General features: G+C 34.5%; 1 protein-coding gene across 1 annotated transcript; it reads right to left on the reverse strand.

The window, feature by feature from the left end:
• Nucleotides 1-4042: 4042 nt before the first annotated feature.
• LOC127842391 (uncharacterized) lies at nt 4043-15988 on the reverse strand. The gene is made up of 9 exons (XM_052371876.1): nt 15863-15988; nt 15005-15130; nt 13869-14745; nt 13616-13727; nt 13252-13405; nt 7913-11082; nt 7560-7595; nt 7236-7341; nt 4043-6773 (listed from the first exon to the last, which is right to left on the reverse strand). Exons 6-9 carry the CDS (start codon nt 10878-10880, stop codon nt 6653-6655), a joined length of 3231 nt encoding a protein of 1076 aa, XP_052227836.1. The 5' UTR covers nt 10881-11082; nt 13252-13405; nt 13616-13727; nt 13869-14745; nt 15005-15130; nt 15863-15988; the 3' UTR covers nt 4043-6652.
• Nucleotides 15989-16707: the final 719 nt, after the last annotated feature.

A 16707-nucleotide genomic window follows, 5' to 3' on the forward strand; every position in this document is an offset into this window, starting at 1 on the left:
ACATTAATAATAACAGAAAGTAGTTCAACAACAAAACATGCCTGAGAATACACCTGTCTATGGTCTATAATCATTATACGAATGTTCCGGTTAGGATATCACTGAGAATACACCTGTCTATGGTCTATAATCATTATACGAATGTTCCGGTTAGGATATCACTAAGGAAAATGTTCTAAAACAGGATGTTATTTTACTGGCAATCAAAGTTTAGTCTTTTTTTCAAACGTTTATCAGTTAAGAAGTGGTTAATTCCTATCGCGAATATTAAAGTGACGATTTCTTAACAGTCTCGAATGATGTTGTTTTTTTTAATTCTAATACTTCAATAAATTAAAATTATATAAAGTACTTGTGAGCTGCAAATCTCAGGAATGAAATATCGATATCTTAATCTTAATCAATATTAATTGTGCTAACTTTAACATATAATCGTTTTAAATGTATGGCCATGAGAAAAAATGAACATACAAAATTCAAAAAGACAAATATGTAAGCATATGGAAGCAACAATGCTGGCCTTTGTTCCATGACCTATTCTTAACTGAGTGCTATCTATCCTTTACGTTTCAAGTTGATACCTATGGTAGATTTAAAGATAAGCTCCAGGAAAATATGCATAATTAGAGTTTGCTTGTATTAAAGAATACTCTCCTTGGCTACATGTAGTGATATGAAGCAAGTTGTGATATTGAAAAAATAAACCATGTGGCGTGACCAGTTGGTACCCTAAGAGCATGCTTAAAAGAGAAGACTTTGACAAGAAACATAATATACAATTAATAATAAATACCAAACATAAAACCTGTTGACCTTGTGATTTAGAGACAAGTTTATATAACCTTTTTGAACATCAACTTGTTGTAATCTCTTTGTTATTATTTAATGAAACATACTTGAGAGCCAATACATGATGTTACATAATTATCAAATGTGGACGGACAGACGACATTGGTGTTTCCAGTATCAAAACCTTTACCTTGTATATAGAGATATGAGAATGAGCAAAGGGAAATAACGCTTAACTAATAAAAACACGAGTTATGCCATTTATGGCAAGCCCATGGGATCAAAGTTTTAGGTTGAAAACCCTTGTATTGTGTTGGAGATATGCTCTGGCCAAACTAGTGTATATTAATAACAAAGGGCTATATCTTAAAATATAGAATCAGAGATATGGTCCTTGTGTACTGCACATCCCCCCCCATAACCTACGAAATCTATCTCGCTATGAAGTAAAGGTTTGTACCTTCTATTGTTGTTGTAGATACGACCCCGAAAAATTTGAAGCATAACAATTAACAAAGGGCATTACGTGAACAATATGGTAGCAAACTCTGGAGTTGTGCATTTCACAAACATCTCACCCTACATAAGATCTGATTATCAAGCTCATATTTTTTGTAAGTTCTGGAGATATGTTCCGAAATCAATTTATGTATAAGAATTAACAAAGGTCGATAACTTAAAAGTTTCAAGTTGGTACCTCTTATTGTTCGAGAGATACGCTCCGGACAAATTGAAGCATACACTTTAACACTTCAACACATATAAATATGGGAGCAAACTCTATTGACCATGTGCACTGCAAACTCCACACCTTCCCCCGTAAATGAGATCTATATACGTATGAAGTTTTAACTTGTGTTGGTTCTAATCTCATAAATACTTACACCCTGGATACTTTCGTTTGACCTTTTGAATTTATTGTCAAGACAAAAAATCAATTTATAAACATAATTTTTCAGTATCTGCTTACTGAAGTACGTTTACTTTCTTGTGGAGTTTTATATGTGAAAACGTTGAAAGCATGACATTGTATGGATATGTACTCAAAATATTTAAACATCTTCGAAATATGTGAAGTTTGAAATTAAGACATCGGTTTTGCATTTGTATCACATACATATATTACATTTCCAATAAAGTCGCATTGACATCATTTGTCAATGAACCTCTGACACTTCTGAAACACTCGCTGGAGTGGTTTGATCGTGCTACAAGTGAAAACTAAAGTATGAAAATATTGTGTTTTATTTTCTTTCTCACATTATTATTATTATTCCAGATTAACATAATGTTTATTTATTTATATGTTTACTTATTTTAGTACCTCAGTAATTTGTATATATTATTACATTAATTTCACTACACATTAGGCTGAAATTATTGATAAATAAATCGCATCAAAATGAAAGCACAAACTATGCCACAAAGCGTATTTCGATATGGTAATGCGGATTCAACAGTTTCATGCTAAAACTGTATTTAAAACATGAAACTTTAATTAATTTTAAAAGAAATACATTTTTAACTTACAAGTTGAGACGTTTTTTTCCTCTACACGCAGTTATCTTTTCGTACAAGTAATACTTTCACGGTGAACCATATTCCTAGTCAGCACCACTTTGAAACTATTGTAACTGACATTCATGCTAATTTCCTATGAACAACAAACGGTATAAACATTAGCATTTCGCAAACTAAAATATACCGAAACAACTAAATATATATACATGTACACTAATAACCATAATTATGCTTGATTGAGGAACCCTGACCTTTGTTAAGATGGATCTAAATAGTATGTACCATAAATGTTTACCTTTTAAATACAATTCTGGTATTGTTTACAAGTTGTTAAGGTCGACGACTCCGTTTTCTTGTTTCATAGTTCCAATTTATATGTCCTTGGGGAAGTTCAATGTTTTCAGCAAGTTGAAAATGACAAGTACGTGATGAAAGAGAAGAATAGGCGAATATTTCAATAGGATGCTTATTTGACAAAAAAGACTGAGTCAGTGTCAATAGAGCTAAACAGGACAAGCATACAACCAAATTGTGGCATATAAGGCTTGATCTAGTTAACATAAGCGACTATGTTAATGTATGTGTGCGTCAACTCGACAAACGAGAAAATGCCGGATGAAGAAATTAAACATGACCTGCGCTTAAAATGCTGTTGATGATTGTAAATCTAGTTATAGCATGAAATTTGACGGCGTTTACGGATTTGCCATAAATAACACTGGACATATATGTTCATCAAAATAACAATGTGTGTTGCGCGCACCAATGATTTGGCTACTTTCCATGTTAAAGTCTCACTTTCAGGTCAAATACTTGAGTACATGGTTTTAATGTAAAATATGGCTTGTGCGAACTGAAACCGTACCATGCATTGAAGGAATTTAAAATAGCAAAACTAATCACCTTTAGAGACGGTGTATCACGTTAAACAACATAAACAACCATATTGATACTATAAAGGTCAAGGTTGAACTTTCAGGTAAAAGATAAAAATACAATGCTTTATTGTCAAATTAAAGCTTGTGCGGACTGTAACGCCCAAATGTAATGAAAGTTTTTTTAATAACTGTCCACAAATGAACAAGTACACCATTCGTTGTGACGTGCACAACATCTATGGTGCTACCTTTAAAGTCGACGCCACACTATAATTTTAAGTTTCAAAATAAAGTAAGGTATATTTAAAATAGCACTAGTCCGCTATATAATATGACTATATTTCTTAATGATTCTGAAATATCAATTAACCTATAAAAGATGGTCTGTTGCATGTGTGGCTACCTTTACAAAAGGTTAAACTTGAAATTCAAATAAAGAACTTACTAGTAAAAATTTAGTTTATCGGCTCTAAAATGTTACCATGCATTTAATGATATAAACACAACATTGCACAAATGTTACTATTTAGGACACAGGCACTAAATGATTTTAAACCTTATCAAAGAAACCTACAAACTATGAAACAATGTGTTATACGCAAGAACTATATGGCTCGGTTCAATGTAAGGTGTTACTAAAGGTCTTAGATGAAACTGCGTCTGATTATTAAATTGTGTCTGTGTTGAAGCGGTAGGTGGAAGTAGTTATCACTGTCAGTGATAGCTTTTAGTTAACAAACTGTTCAGATATTATTTGTCTCTCTTCGTCGGACAAAAAAATACAAGACAACCATCACCATTTTAATACAAAAATTTGAGATATTGGAGAACCATATTTCTACGTTTGTCACAAAGTTAAATTTAAATTCAATACACTTAATGATACGCTAACGTAAACAACATGAAGCAAACATTTTAAATATACACAACTACAATAAAAACATGAGTAGAATGGAAACAACCGGTCACATTTACAGACAGCCCTTACTAGTACATTATGCTTTCTAACACCTAATATAAATAGTTATTACCACATCTGTATTTGTTTAATCTGCGTAATATTTGTAATATACATAATGCAATGCAGCAATTAAAGTATCTTTCGTATGTGCATATTATTATAGAAAAAAGTTATACATGCATACATGTGGAATCTATTTTAATTAGTTTATACATGTAATCTCTTTTGAAACAAAACTATATGCATTATTTATGGCTGAAAGAGTACAACTTGTGAAATATACAACCTTCAAGTACATGTTCATGGTCTACTATGTATATAACATGCGTGTATGTATTACTATATGGTATAAATACAATTTTGCACACAAAAACACAAAACTAACTAAGGAATGCGCTATGTACAAAACTGGTAGTACTGTGCATAATATATTGAGAAGGAGCATAACAACATTATGATAGCAGAAGTCAATCAAACGTTTGAATATTATATCTTACAAAATTACACAGCCATAAATTAAGGTTTGAAACAAATTATTAAGCAAGATTGCCAAATTATCACAAAATATGCGCGTTAAAGGTGTGGGTTATGTTCATCATTGAAGGATAAATTAATTTGTTGTTAAAATGATAGCACACAACGTAATGGAAAAAAACTAGGGACATGGAAAGTGCATGAAACCAGATCTTTAACGTAATATAGAGTATTGTGTTAAGTATTTAGGTTAGTCACCTTATCACAAACTGACACTCAATACCTCCATCCAAGATCAAGAAACTAATCAGAAAGCGTTTTTCTATTTTAAGCAACTACGATATTGAATGTGTATTATCCGACTGGCCCATAAGCAACCCCAAGCTAGGCTTTTATGTAAGCAACATACGCATAAAGTATCAGTGATATACATCCAAATGCAAGTAATTGAACTGAAACTGTTTTTTTTTATTTGGGTTATAGAGACCTTGACCATAATCAAATTGCAAGCTAGGTCAGCAGGTAAGCTTCCTACACACGCAGTGCCCATGTTACACCGTGTTCAAAGCTTAAGTAATTGAACGGAAACTGTTTATCTAATTAAAGCAACAGTCACCATTGAACTCGTCTTGAACGGCCAAATATCGTCCCATGCTAGATCTCACTGTAACTTACCTATACAAACAATTGGAATTCAATACTTTGAATCAAATTGAAATCTTTAAGCAGAAACTCTTTTCTTTGTTTCAGAATGTGTGACTATTACCTTTAAAGTTCAAGCTATGTCTTCACTCAAGCTTACTAAACCAAGGTTTCATCAAGATTGAATTATGCAAACTTAAGATATTGAACGGACGTATACTATTTGGGATAGTTCAAGGCCCATAACTCAGAACTGTCTAAGACAATCTTGCTGGTTATTAAACGTGGTTGAGACATTATGAATATTTACATTGTCATCACGTTTTGAGGTGATGCAATGAAAACTATTTGAGAGAGCTGACAAACTTTATTTGACCAGCTTTGTTAATTCAAGCCCACACATTCTGAAGTGCTTCATGTGATCTTGCTGGTTATGAAACTGCACCGATATATAATGCCCACATACTTAAAGTTTCATAATGATTCGATTAAAACATTTTGAAATATTTAGTTTTCCTGGATTCCAACCGCAGGTCCGAGCTCAACCCAGAGTACGCTGCCCGCCGCATGTGTTTCCATATTTTTTGTTCATGCATATTATTATATAAAAAAACATTTAAAGAAAAAAAGACGCGGAACGCACACTTGCGAAAAATTTACAATACGTTTTAAGCAGTTGGTTAGATTGACAAAAATACGAAAACATGTGTGAGAGTATAAGAAGAAACACACATACCTATTCATAATATTTTAACAAAATGCAAAAGACAACACGATATAAAAATGCATGCTATCTTAACAATCAGATACAGAAATTGACTTTCATATGTGGTAGTCTTCCACCACACGTAAAATTATTTGTATACATTAATTGATGTTATTATTGTGTAAATATTTCGGTAATTATGGTGATTATATGAATTAAATGTATAACTATATATTAATCTTACAAATGACGCGAATCCGCTATTTTCAAATATGGACTCGGACTTTAGAATAACGTCCAAAATACTTGAATATTTGAATATATTTAAAATATAATCAGGTTATAAATGATGCATGTGGCCGTTGAAAATTGTTCTAAATTATAATGGGCTAGAAATAAGAGATGCCGAGTTTTAAACTGGACATAATATTTCAACGTTGCAATTGTAAGACTATTGTTTATTCTTAGGAACAGTTGATGGATACGAACTCTTGTTAATGCAAATAAAATAATGCTAAAGATGATACGGATGTTCCAGTTTTGAAACGTTTAAATGTTTAGTTAACCTCCGAATTAAAACACGCCGTACACACTTCAATATGATACAAAATACGGACTTTGAAAATAATGTAAATGTTTCTTTTAAACCAACTTCCCATGATTCGTCAATTCTTAGTTATTTTAACGGCGTGTTCTCCTTCCTGACCTGTCCTGGAGTGGTATTGCGGTGGGAAAACTCTCGGTTGTACCATATGTGTTGTTTTCAAAGCCTATGACTGGTTCTTTCGTTCTGGCCATCATTCTAGAATCATGGAATATTAAGTATAAACTGTCTCAGAGTGTGTCGGAAATATTTAAAGTGACTCATAAAAATTCGTATCAAAATTTAAGAACCGGTTCTTCAAAGTTATGCATTGACAGCAAAACATGCTATATATCATATATGCTTTCATTGAATATATTATGAGAACAATATATATATTAACTGCTAACATAAGATTTGTAAGACAAAAATTATGGTCATTTACTTATTGCACGAATTAATTGAAAATAAATCTAAATTGCTATATATATGCGGTTAATCTAATATCAGAAAAAGTGGATGTGGAATTATATAGATTTTACTGTATACATTGTTTAAAGACTGTTTGCAGGAATGAAATGTGCTTAGCACAACAGTACATTAGAACACACTTAGCAAACATACATACTGTGCTAAAAGTTTGTGCACACGTTTGGCATTAATAGATGTATCAATAACTACCTGGTACGATATCTCCAAACCAAAACACCCACGACAGCGATTGCCAAAGGCAGCACCAGACAGATCGGTACCAATATTGGTATAAGGTCTACACCTTGTTCATCGTCTAAATAACACACACAATCGGTTAACACATATTAATCAATGTTTATAAATCAATACCACAGACGATATATGTAGCATTTAAAAACCATTTTATGTGAATTGCACATCGATTCGTTTATTTGTAAAGCTTATCGATGCTAAAACTGTGTTTTTATAAGAAGAGTATGTTTTTCTAAAAATAAACCAACTTAATAACACGATTAGAACTACTAATATTACCGGTGGCTTCTTCATTATTAACCACTCCAAAATTATCTGCAAATAAGCACAGGTAAACACATGAAATGCCACATAATACTTAGTGTTAAAACTGTCTGGATAAAAGCATGTTTACGAATTTCATCGCAAACTTGTATAGTCAGAATGGTTAATAAGTGATTTCGTTGAAGGATGATATGTGTTAAATTAAATGATGTTAAAAGAGTACTCGCCAGGAAACAGTGCTAATAGTATTGTTACACCATGTGTTCACCCATATGGAACATGGAATCTTATAACTTATAAAAGAGTGTACTTCAGTATTGTTAACTACCACAAAACGAAAACAAGTTAATCGTTATGGATTTACTTACCCAGTACGCTCACATATGCTTCCTCAAACGAGTAATTTGCAACCAAATTACCAGCCTTGCAGTGGTACGCAGAGGAATCGTTTTGACCCGCGTTAGCAATATGTAAAAACATATTGTTTTCACCGGGAATCAGTTGCCCATGTTTGTACCACCAAAAGTTTGGCCTAGGGTCACCCGTTGCGTTGCAGACGAGTGAAACATTGGAGCCAGTCTTCACAGTAATGTTTTGAAGAGGTGCAAGCATTTCCGGAGCTTTTGAACAAAAGACGTAGTGTTCTTTCATTTGCTGTAAAGTCACTAATAAAGACATCGCCATCGAATCAACGTCCTCGATGGTATGGGAACCGTTTCCTACTAAAAGTAGAAACATATTTTCAAATTGCGATACACTTTCAAGGGTCTCTGTCTGGTTTGTTACATTGACAACAACAAACTGTTCATACAAGGCGGCGATTGCGTAGTGAGCGCAATCCAAAAATGAAACACACGTATCGTTATTAAAATACTCCGCTGTGACATTATTCATGGCAGCAATCCATTGGTTAACGATCATTATTTTGTTTGCATCGTCAGCTTCAGTGTCCAAAAACGAACTAGCATCCTCAGCAAACAAGGCTAGGTTGATCAAAAGCGGATCTGTTGAAATATTTTCACTTGCACCGTCAATTGTATTCTCCAATTCAGAAATACTCATGTTGAATTCATTATAAGCAACTATTGGATCCACGCCAATAGTTTCATAGGATAACTTGCTCGACATATCGTGAGTATTAATTGCCTGCATGGACCCTTTAATAGAGGTCATATTCTTCATCGTAGATGCAGTGTCGTGCACCAAGTCCGACAATGTGCTTGTCGCATCGTAGAAAAACACACGAATACGTGTGAATAACAAGCATTTTTCAATAAACAATTGTTTCCGAAACGTGTATTCATCCGAATGGCTTATATTTAAGCCCGCGTACGTATTAAAAGTGTCATTTAACGTCTTATTTGCAAACATTTCAAAATGCGAATCATCTACATCGGTGTTGCGTGCAAATCGCATCGACGTGTACAGACCGGCTAGTGTTTTATCTCGTATTTCACGTTTTTTTCTGCCAGAAAAAACGTTGCCGATCTTGTTGAGTATCATCTCAATCGTAGCTTTGGCAGCATTCCAAATACTTTGTATGGGATCATTAAAATTAATCTTTATACCAACGGGTACGAAACCAGTTTTGAAGGCATTCACTTCGCACTGGACATCAAATATTGGCAAATCGCTAGTTGAAAGCTCAATTTCAAAGCGGCAATTCCTGACGTCTATCAAGGATTGTAAACCGTATTTCAATACAAAATTCAGTGCCATAAATCCGAGTTTAACAACTGCTTTTACCGCTTCAAGAGCTAATTTTGCGGCTTCGAAAACCAGTTTTACACCTTCTAAAGCAATATTTGCCATATCCAGAGCAACTTTGGCAATTTCCAAAACCACACGAGATTTATCTATAACTACCTGTGCAACAGTTACGGCTGCCTTTGCTGCATCGAGTACAAGAATTGGTACACGCAATGCTAGTTGAGCTACTTCTAGAGCTGCATAGGCGAATCCACGCAGTATACGACAACCAGCGTTTGCTAATGCACATAACGGGTCAGGAATAGAAAACATACAGCTCGTAAATGAACAACATGGATACGGTATTCTTATAAACCACACTTTCTTATAGCACACACTACACTTCAAACCTGGAACACATATTTTGTCGCATTCTTTAAGTTTACAAAGACGATCAACCTTGCGTTGCGCATCTTCCAATGCATCAATTGCATTTCGAAAAGGTGTTTTTGCTTCCTCAAGTTTTACTTTAGCAATTTGTAATGCTTTCACTGCGTTATCAAAGCCAGTATTTGCTGAATCGACAGCTGCTTTTTTGTCTGCAAGCCAGTTTTGTGCAGCAGTTAAATCATGTTGAGCCGCCGATAATTTTTCCTGCAGTCCACTCAAACGAGCTTCTGCCTCATCTGCGATATGTTGTGTAAACCGAATAAGCGCCGACAGGTAACTGTCTGAGAAATCCCCATCACCATCCGCATCCGCAATAAAACGACCCTTTATGTTTAAGGATACATTTTGTAAGACCGGTATCGCGTGATTCATAATATTAAGATTTGTATTGAACGAAACGTCCAACTGTGCCTTAAATGCAGACCATATCTTTACTTCCAAGAAGAATTGCAAACCCGTTTGCGAAATGTACATGTCTACACGAGCCCTGCAACCTAGAAACGATGCTTCCCCTCGAACAATTAAAGCAAACTTGCCTTTATATTCAAGGCTTATCGCATATCCTAGACCGGCATCCGCTTTAAGAAATCGACCAATTGGTACAACGCTCTTTAAAGTGGCAAATATTCGAATGGCTTTTTCAGTTTTTAAGAAATTCTGAGCAAACTCATACCGATCACAGTGTGACAATTTTGTGCCTGTTGAATACACAAATTCAATTTCCAGAGTTGGGAACTGCAGTCCAAACAGTGTAAGATCTCCATAAAATTTTATCCCTAAGCCTTCATTTCCTGGGGACATCTTATCAAGTGGGTTCAGCAGTCTGTCTATAACCTTACCAAAGTGCGTCTCGATATCGTTAATTGCATTTAAACATATTTGGGATACTGTTTGCTGTAAAGTTAAACTGTTGTTAACGATAGATGCAAGAAACACACGCGTGTCGTTTTTAAGAGTCTTAATTGATGCATGCCAAATCTGACTTAGCTCGTTAGCTGCATGAGTTAAAAGGCTTTCGTCCAAATTACGTTGTCTAACATCGTTTAAGAGATCAGTTACAGCAACCAACATCTCAGAAGCCGTCTGAATGAGTTTGTTCAAGTATACAACCGACCCGTCTTTTAGCCTCGATGCGTAGATTACTGCAGCGTTCTTTAAATTCTTCACAAGTGTTTCTGTTATGTTGACAACGTGCATCAGATCATCCACTATACTTGCCGTGTCGAAAGCAATGCGTATCGTTGGATCACTTAAAAAAAGGCGTGTGCCCTCACTCTAAGGTCGATGTTTATAAAGTTTAAAAGTGGTATATCCCGAAATGCATTTATACTTATCAAAGCATTAAGAAACAGTCCTGGTGGATTTGCCGACGCACCGCACCATGTGCGACTGTCAATTCCTAAAATATATCGAAAACATGGATTCAATGACATTTTTGGCAATCGCTAACATACCAAGAAAATTCGTATCTTTCAGATCAGGCGTTGCAAATTAGCTTGAAAATCACACATGGATAGTAATACCCGAATGCTCCAAAACCGTTTGATTCGTCAATATCAAAGTTGACTATAATAAAATATCTGTACTTGCATATACCAGAACATTTATTGTGTTTTATTTGAGTCTATCAAATGCAGATAAGTTTATAAACATATTAAATTAAGCTTGTTTGTCAATGTTTTATATGTGTCACTGCAATCCAATCAGTATTTGCTCAGGCAGAGCTCCAGATAAGGGTCGTATTTTCGTAATAACGAATTATGTTCAAGTCCGTTTCGTATTTATTTTAAAATCTTGTCGTACCATTAAGAATTTCAAAATCAAGTTACGAATATTATTTTTACATCGGATCGTATCGATTTTTATTGAGTTCTTTTTGCGTATTAAAGATCTTTGCGGTGCTTATATAGAATGGTTATCGGGTGTATAACAAAGCGCATTTTTTCCAATAAAAGCGGCGTATACAGTCTATCTGTCAAAAAAAAGGCGGCGCCCAGAGAACGTCCTAAAAAACTGCAAAGCGTCCAAAAACACGCTTTTAACATATTGTACGCAAAGTAAGCCGAAGTTAAATGCTAAGAAAGACATTATAGAAAAGATCGTATACGATGTTGTTTGTTCAGTTGCCGACAACAGTCGGAAAAGCTAAACAAAAACGCGACACAACGGGTCCAAACTTAAACACACAAAAAACATTGAACGAGTGGAAGGGACAAGTCCCGTGGCTAATCGTTGAAAAGATTGAAGGGGAGATCCGTTTTAATTGTGAAGTATGTAAAAATTCATCTAAGGCATACAATCTAAGCACAATTTGGGCATATGAAGGTATTTGAAAAATAACATTGTATAATACTGAAAAGACACTGTTGAACTCGCATAAATAAAGTTGCTAGTATGTTTATTTTGATTTTTTTGCATAAAAATAACCATTATTATTTATTTTTAGGTCTTTTAGAAAAAATAAGAATTATTTTCCAAAACTTAGTACTAACGTTAAGAATAAAATTTCAAAGTTAAGAATTCTTTTTGAAAATCTGGTGGTAATTTAAGAATTTCACAAAACCTTATCTGGAGCTCTGTCAGGTATATAGGATTTAAAAATGGTACTTGTTCGATTTACAGTGTTATCCTATTGTTAAAAAAACCTTTTTAAAATGTAAATCTGAAATATTTTTTGAAAACATTTTGTAAGCTTCATATTAAATGTCATGTATTCAATTTTCAAAATTATCAGTAATGCTACCCTATTGGTCAATATTTTTACAGAAGTTTTGAGTTCTTTCTGTCATATGAGATATACAATTCTAAAGCCGAAATAAACACTACATCCATAAATCGTGTATCTAATTGTCTTTCTGTAAATAGCATAGTCAAGGGGTTCAATAAAAAATGTGATTGAATGGTTAATCTTGTGTTTTAGATAATAGCAAATATTCCGAATGGTTGAAAGATATCACATTTTTGCAATAAAATGTATAGAAATTACGCGTAATAAACCAAGCCCCTGGGGACATTGCATAGTAGGTTACTTTAATAATTGGATTTACTTCGAATGATCATAAACTTTTGCTGGTAAATAATAATGAAATTCAACCGTGCAATTATTAACAACTTTTTGAGATCAGCTGCCATAGCAAGCATGTAGTCATTGTCTTGTAGTTGATATGACTATTGCCCTTGTTTTAGTTAACAGATTTTCAAATTTGGAAAAAAATGTCATGGCTTGCTTTCACTAATGAAACAGTCATATATGAATAGTTTTAAATAATAATCCTAATAGCATAAAAACATATAGGCCGACTCTCCTTATGAAAAAAAAAAACAGCATACTTTGCTGAAATCGTTTCAAATAGACATTCCACAAAGCAAAATACATAAACACGGATTGAGATCTGCCACAAAATAGCGATTTGGTAACACAGGGCTTGAAAAACGCCGTATATATCAGGGACAACGAGCTTATCTGGTATGACACACAGTACTCGATATGAAACATAAGTATGCATTAGAATTGTACAAATATAATTTTTTTTTCCCATAGAATATAGATAAGACATTATCGGCCTACCTCCCAAGGACCCGTACAACAAGACCTCGCCGTTTGAAGGCAAAAGATTGATGTTGATATTGTCCCCAAAGAAATCAAAGTTCAATTGCAGTGAAGCCGTTGCAGTGAAATGAACTCCTAAACGCCACTCGCCCGCAAAAATACTTGGAAGAATCTACAATAACCACATTTCTGAGCTGATGAAAATATACAATACCTTTACATAAATTAAAACACATTGTCGCATGTTTTGCAATAACACTTACAATTGTATCATTAAAATACACGCGAAACAAAACTTTATAGAGTTTTTAATACAGTAGGAATTACTGGCATTTCTAATGATGTCAATTTAAAGCAAAACTTGAAATATAGTGTATCTCACCATTTGGAGATTTGGTACAGCTACATGTGCATCAGCTCTGCCTTCAGCTCGTAGATATCCGTAGGCCAATGATGCCTCGCCTTCGATCCAGACATTGGCGGACTGCTTAATTCTGGTATACAGAAGTTCACAAGCCATTTTACATTTGATAAACGAGTTTTATGTAAAAAAAGAGCAGATATAAACATAATTTCCTGAAAATACGTCCCTTGCCCATTAATAAAAAAGAAAACACATTTGAAAAAGTACTTACGGATATACAAATAGTTCGTCACCGCCACGCCAAAAGTTAATTTCTGTTTCCCAATTGTTCTGAATTCTTTGATCTAGGGAAAATCCTATTCCAATTGGACGAATTATTACTTCCATTCTTTGCTTCAATGACTTAAAAATGCTGAGTTTATCAATTACATCTCTTGAGCCTTCAGGTAAAATTAGAAATATTGTGTTTCCCAGGTCTTCACATATATCTGTTATTATGCAGTACATCTTGTTCGAGAAAGGGCGGGGAATGGTAAAGTTTAGACCATATATGTTGATAGAAAATCCATGTCCAAGCTGAAAAACGTTATAAAATTTACTGGGATTCAACGGTGCACCTTTGCATACTCCATCGTTTATTTCGGCGCCAGTTCGTATTTCGGTTTGCAGTTCATTGGCGCTGAGAACCACGCCCCCCGTTTGGCCAAACTGCAGCCACGACGGCAGAATGTCCTGCATATTACTGAAGAACGTTCTTGTGAACGCAAAGGACTGTATTATATCATGAATGTCTTTTGGGGTGATATTGAATGACCAGCAATCCTGAGTTCTTGCATCGCCAGTCTTGATTCCATCAGCAGATGAGTATTGCAGAGAACCTGACAAAATCTGCCTAGACTTACGATTGACCTGTAAACCGGAAATTTACAACGGCAGAACAATTGTCTTGATTTCTACGAAGGTTATTCCAAAAGTATACACCACATCGTTGTTGCTCTGAAGTTTGTGCCAGGCTGATGTCGATGACAGAATTATACTCTTGGAGTCTGCATCACACTTGGACATTATAATGTAATGACATCCTTTTGGTAACAATTGATGAATGAGACCGTTTGTTGAAAAGAAATTCGAGGGCTCCACATTCGCACCTGTAATGACCCCTATGTATTTACATTTCTACTGATTCTGCCTGATAAAACCAGCAAATTCATCAATATAATTTTGTAAAAAATGCAAAAGAGAAAATTGGAAAATCGTATATAAATAACTATTTATTACTGTAAAGTGTACTTGATTGGTTAGCCCTATGTTGTCATAATATATATAAACGTAAACTGAATTGTTCACTCATATAATCCGGTACAAACATTTATGATGATATATTTACATCTTATTTTATAAACATACCAGAACACGTAAAGCCATCGGTTTCTATGGTGCTGTTTCCGTTACATGCGCATTTAAACGACCCGACAGTGTTGATACACAGATCATCACACCCACCATTTAGAACGTCAGCACATTCATCGATATCTAAAAAGGTATAACACTCTCACGACTGATGCAAACGTTACTATAAAGCAATCCAAACTATTATGATCCTGGCTCAATAATTACAATGACTGTGAAATAGATTCTTAGTTTGTTTTTGTATGCTAGAGAACCAATTAGATTGGAGTCCTTAAATGCCATGCCTCTTAACATGCATGCTTTGTAAGTGTAAGATTTTTATGCGGAACAAACATGAGCTAAGTCGCGAGAAAAATAAAGTTATTATTTTTCCATCACGTATTAATTTGTGTAACTTTCAAACCAACCCCTTGTTTGATAAAAAATGATGAAAGTTGTAAACGTCTAAAGGACGCAACTGATATTCATCGATCCCGTCAAGAATCCGCATTTCAGGTTCGGTTTCATTGTTATTTCGTCGAATGATATTGTATTCACTCGTCTGGCATTGCAAATAGTTGATGATCATTTTCAGTAGAATTTCTTGTAAAAAGCGTAATGCTGTCCTGTGATGTTATATTTATTTATACATGTATATTATTTCATCTATTTATTAGGTTTTTCGTTGATTATCTATGTACCAGTATACGTAGATAAATAAGTGGCCTTACGTTTTTTAAATTAATTATTTTAGACAGGCTCCACGAATGTATTGTCTTTTTCACAAATCCATCAATTTCAAAGGAATACCGATTCATAGCATATTATTTTAATAATACTTAGCAATGTTAAATGTCATTCATCTTCATCTGGTACCTGTGCATGCCAATCCATTCGCCTCTAGAACATAACCTTGATTGCACCGGCAATGGTAGCTTCCAGCAGTATTGATGCACATGTGAGAGCATTTCGATGCTCCTATGCGGCATTCGTTGATGTCTGAAACATATCAATTGTTTTTGGAGTAGGACAATCTCTTATTATTTTAGTGCGAATACAAGTTTTCCATTGTTTGTCGTCTTTGTCACTCTTTCATTGAGTTGAAGCCGAGTGCTTAGCACTAATGCTTTAATGCAAGGCTCTCTTTACGGACTGCATAACACCCAAAAATACATAAGTTGAGGAAACAGGCAATACCAACTATGTGTATAATGCAACAAGTTAAAGTTTATATAACAAAATCAAACTTTTATTATGTGCATAAATCATTACCCATCCTAATCACAGGGATATAACGAAATAGGCGTAGATACTATGTAAAAAGTACATCTCTAATTGACTGATCGGCCTGTAACACGCCAATTGAGCGATTGCGCTCCTGAATATTCGTTGGAGCGAAATTTGTTTATGCCCCGGTAAGGTGACATATAGCAGTCGCAATGTCCGTCCGTCAGTCCGTCCCTCCGGAATCAGTTTCTAGAGGGTTTCTTTCTTAAACGCCTTAAGATATTTACCTATTTTTTGTTATGTGAGTCTACCTCTATGACTTATAGATTTAGTTTGAATTTCAATCCGGTCGATTGCCTTTTGGTGTGTGAGTCTACTTACATGACTTACAGATCAAGTTCGAGTTTCGTTCCGGCCCAGTGATTTTCGACGAATTTACTAGTCCTGGACTTATACATTTCTTTTAAAGTAGCACTTTCTAAGACTTTTCCCTA

This window comes from Dreissena polymorpha, chromosome 8, assembly GCF_020536995.1.
Source record: "Dreissena polymorpha isolate Duluth1 chromosome 8, UMN_Dpol_1.0, whole genome shotgun sequence".
Taxonomy (NCBI): domain Eukaryota; kingdom Metazoa; phylum Mollusca; class Bivalvia; order Myida; family Dreissenidae; genus Dreissena; species Dreissena polymorpha.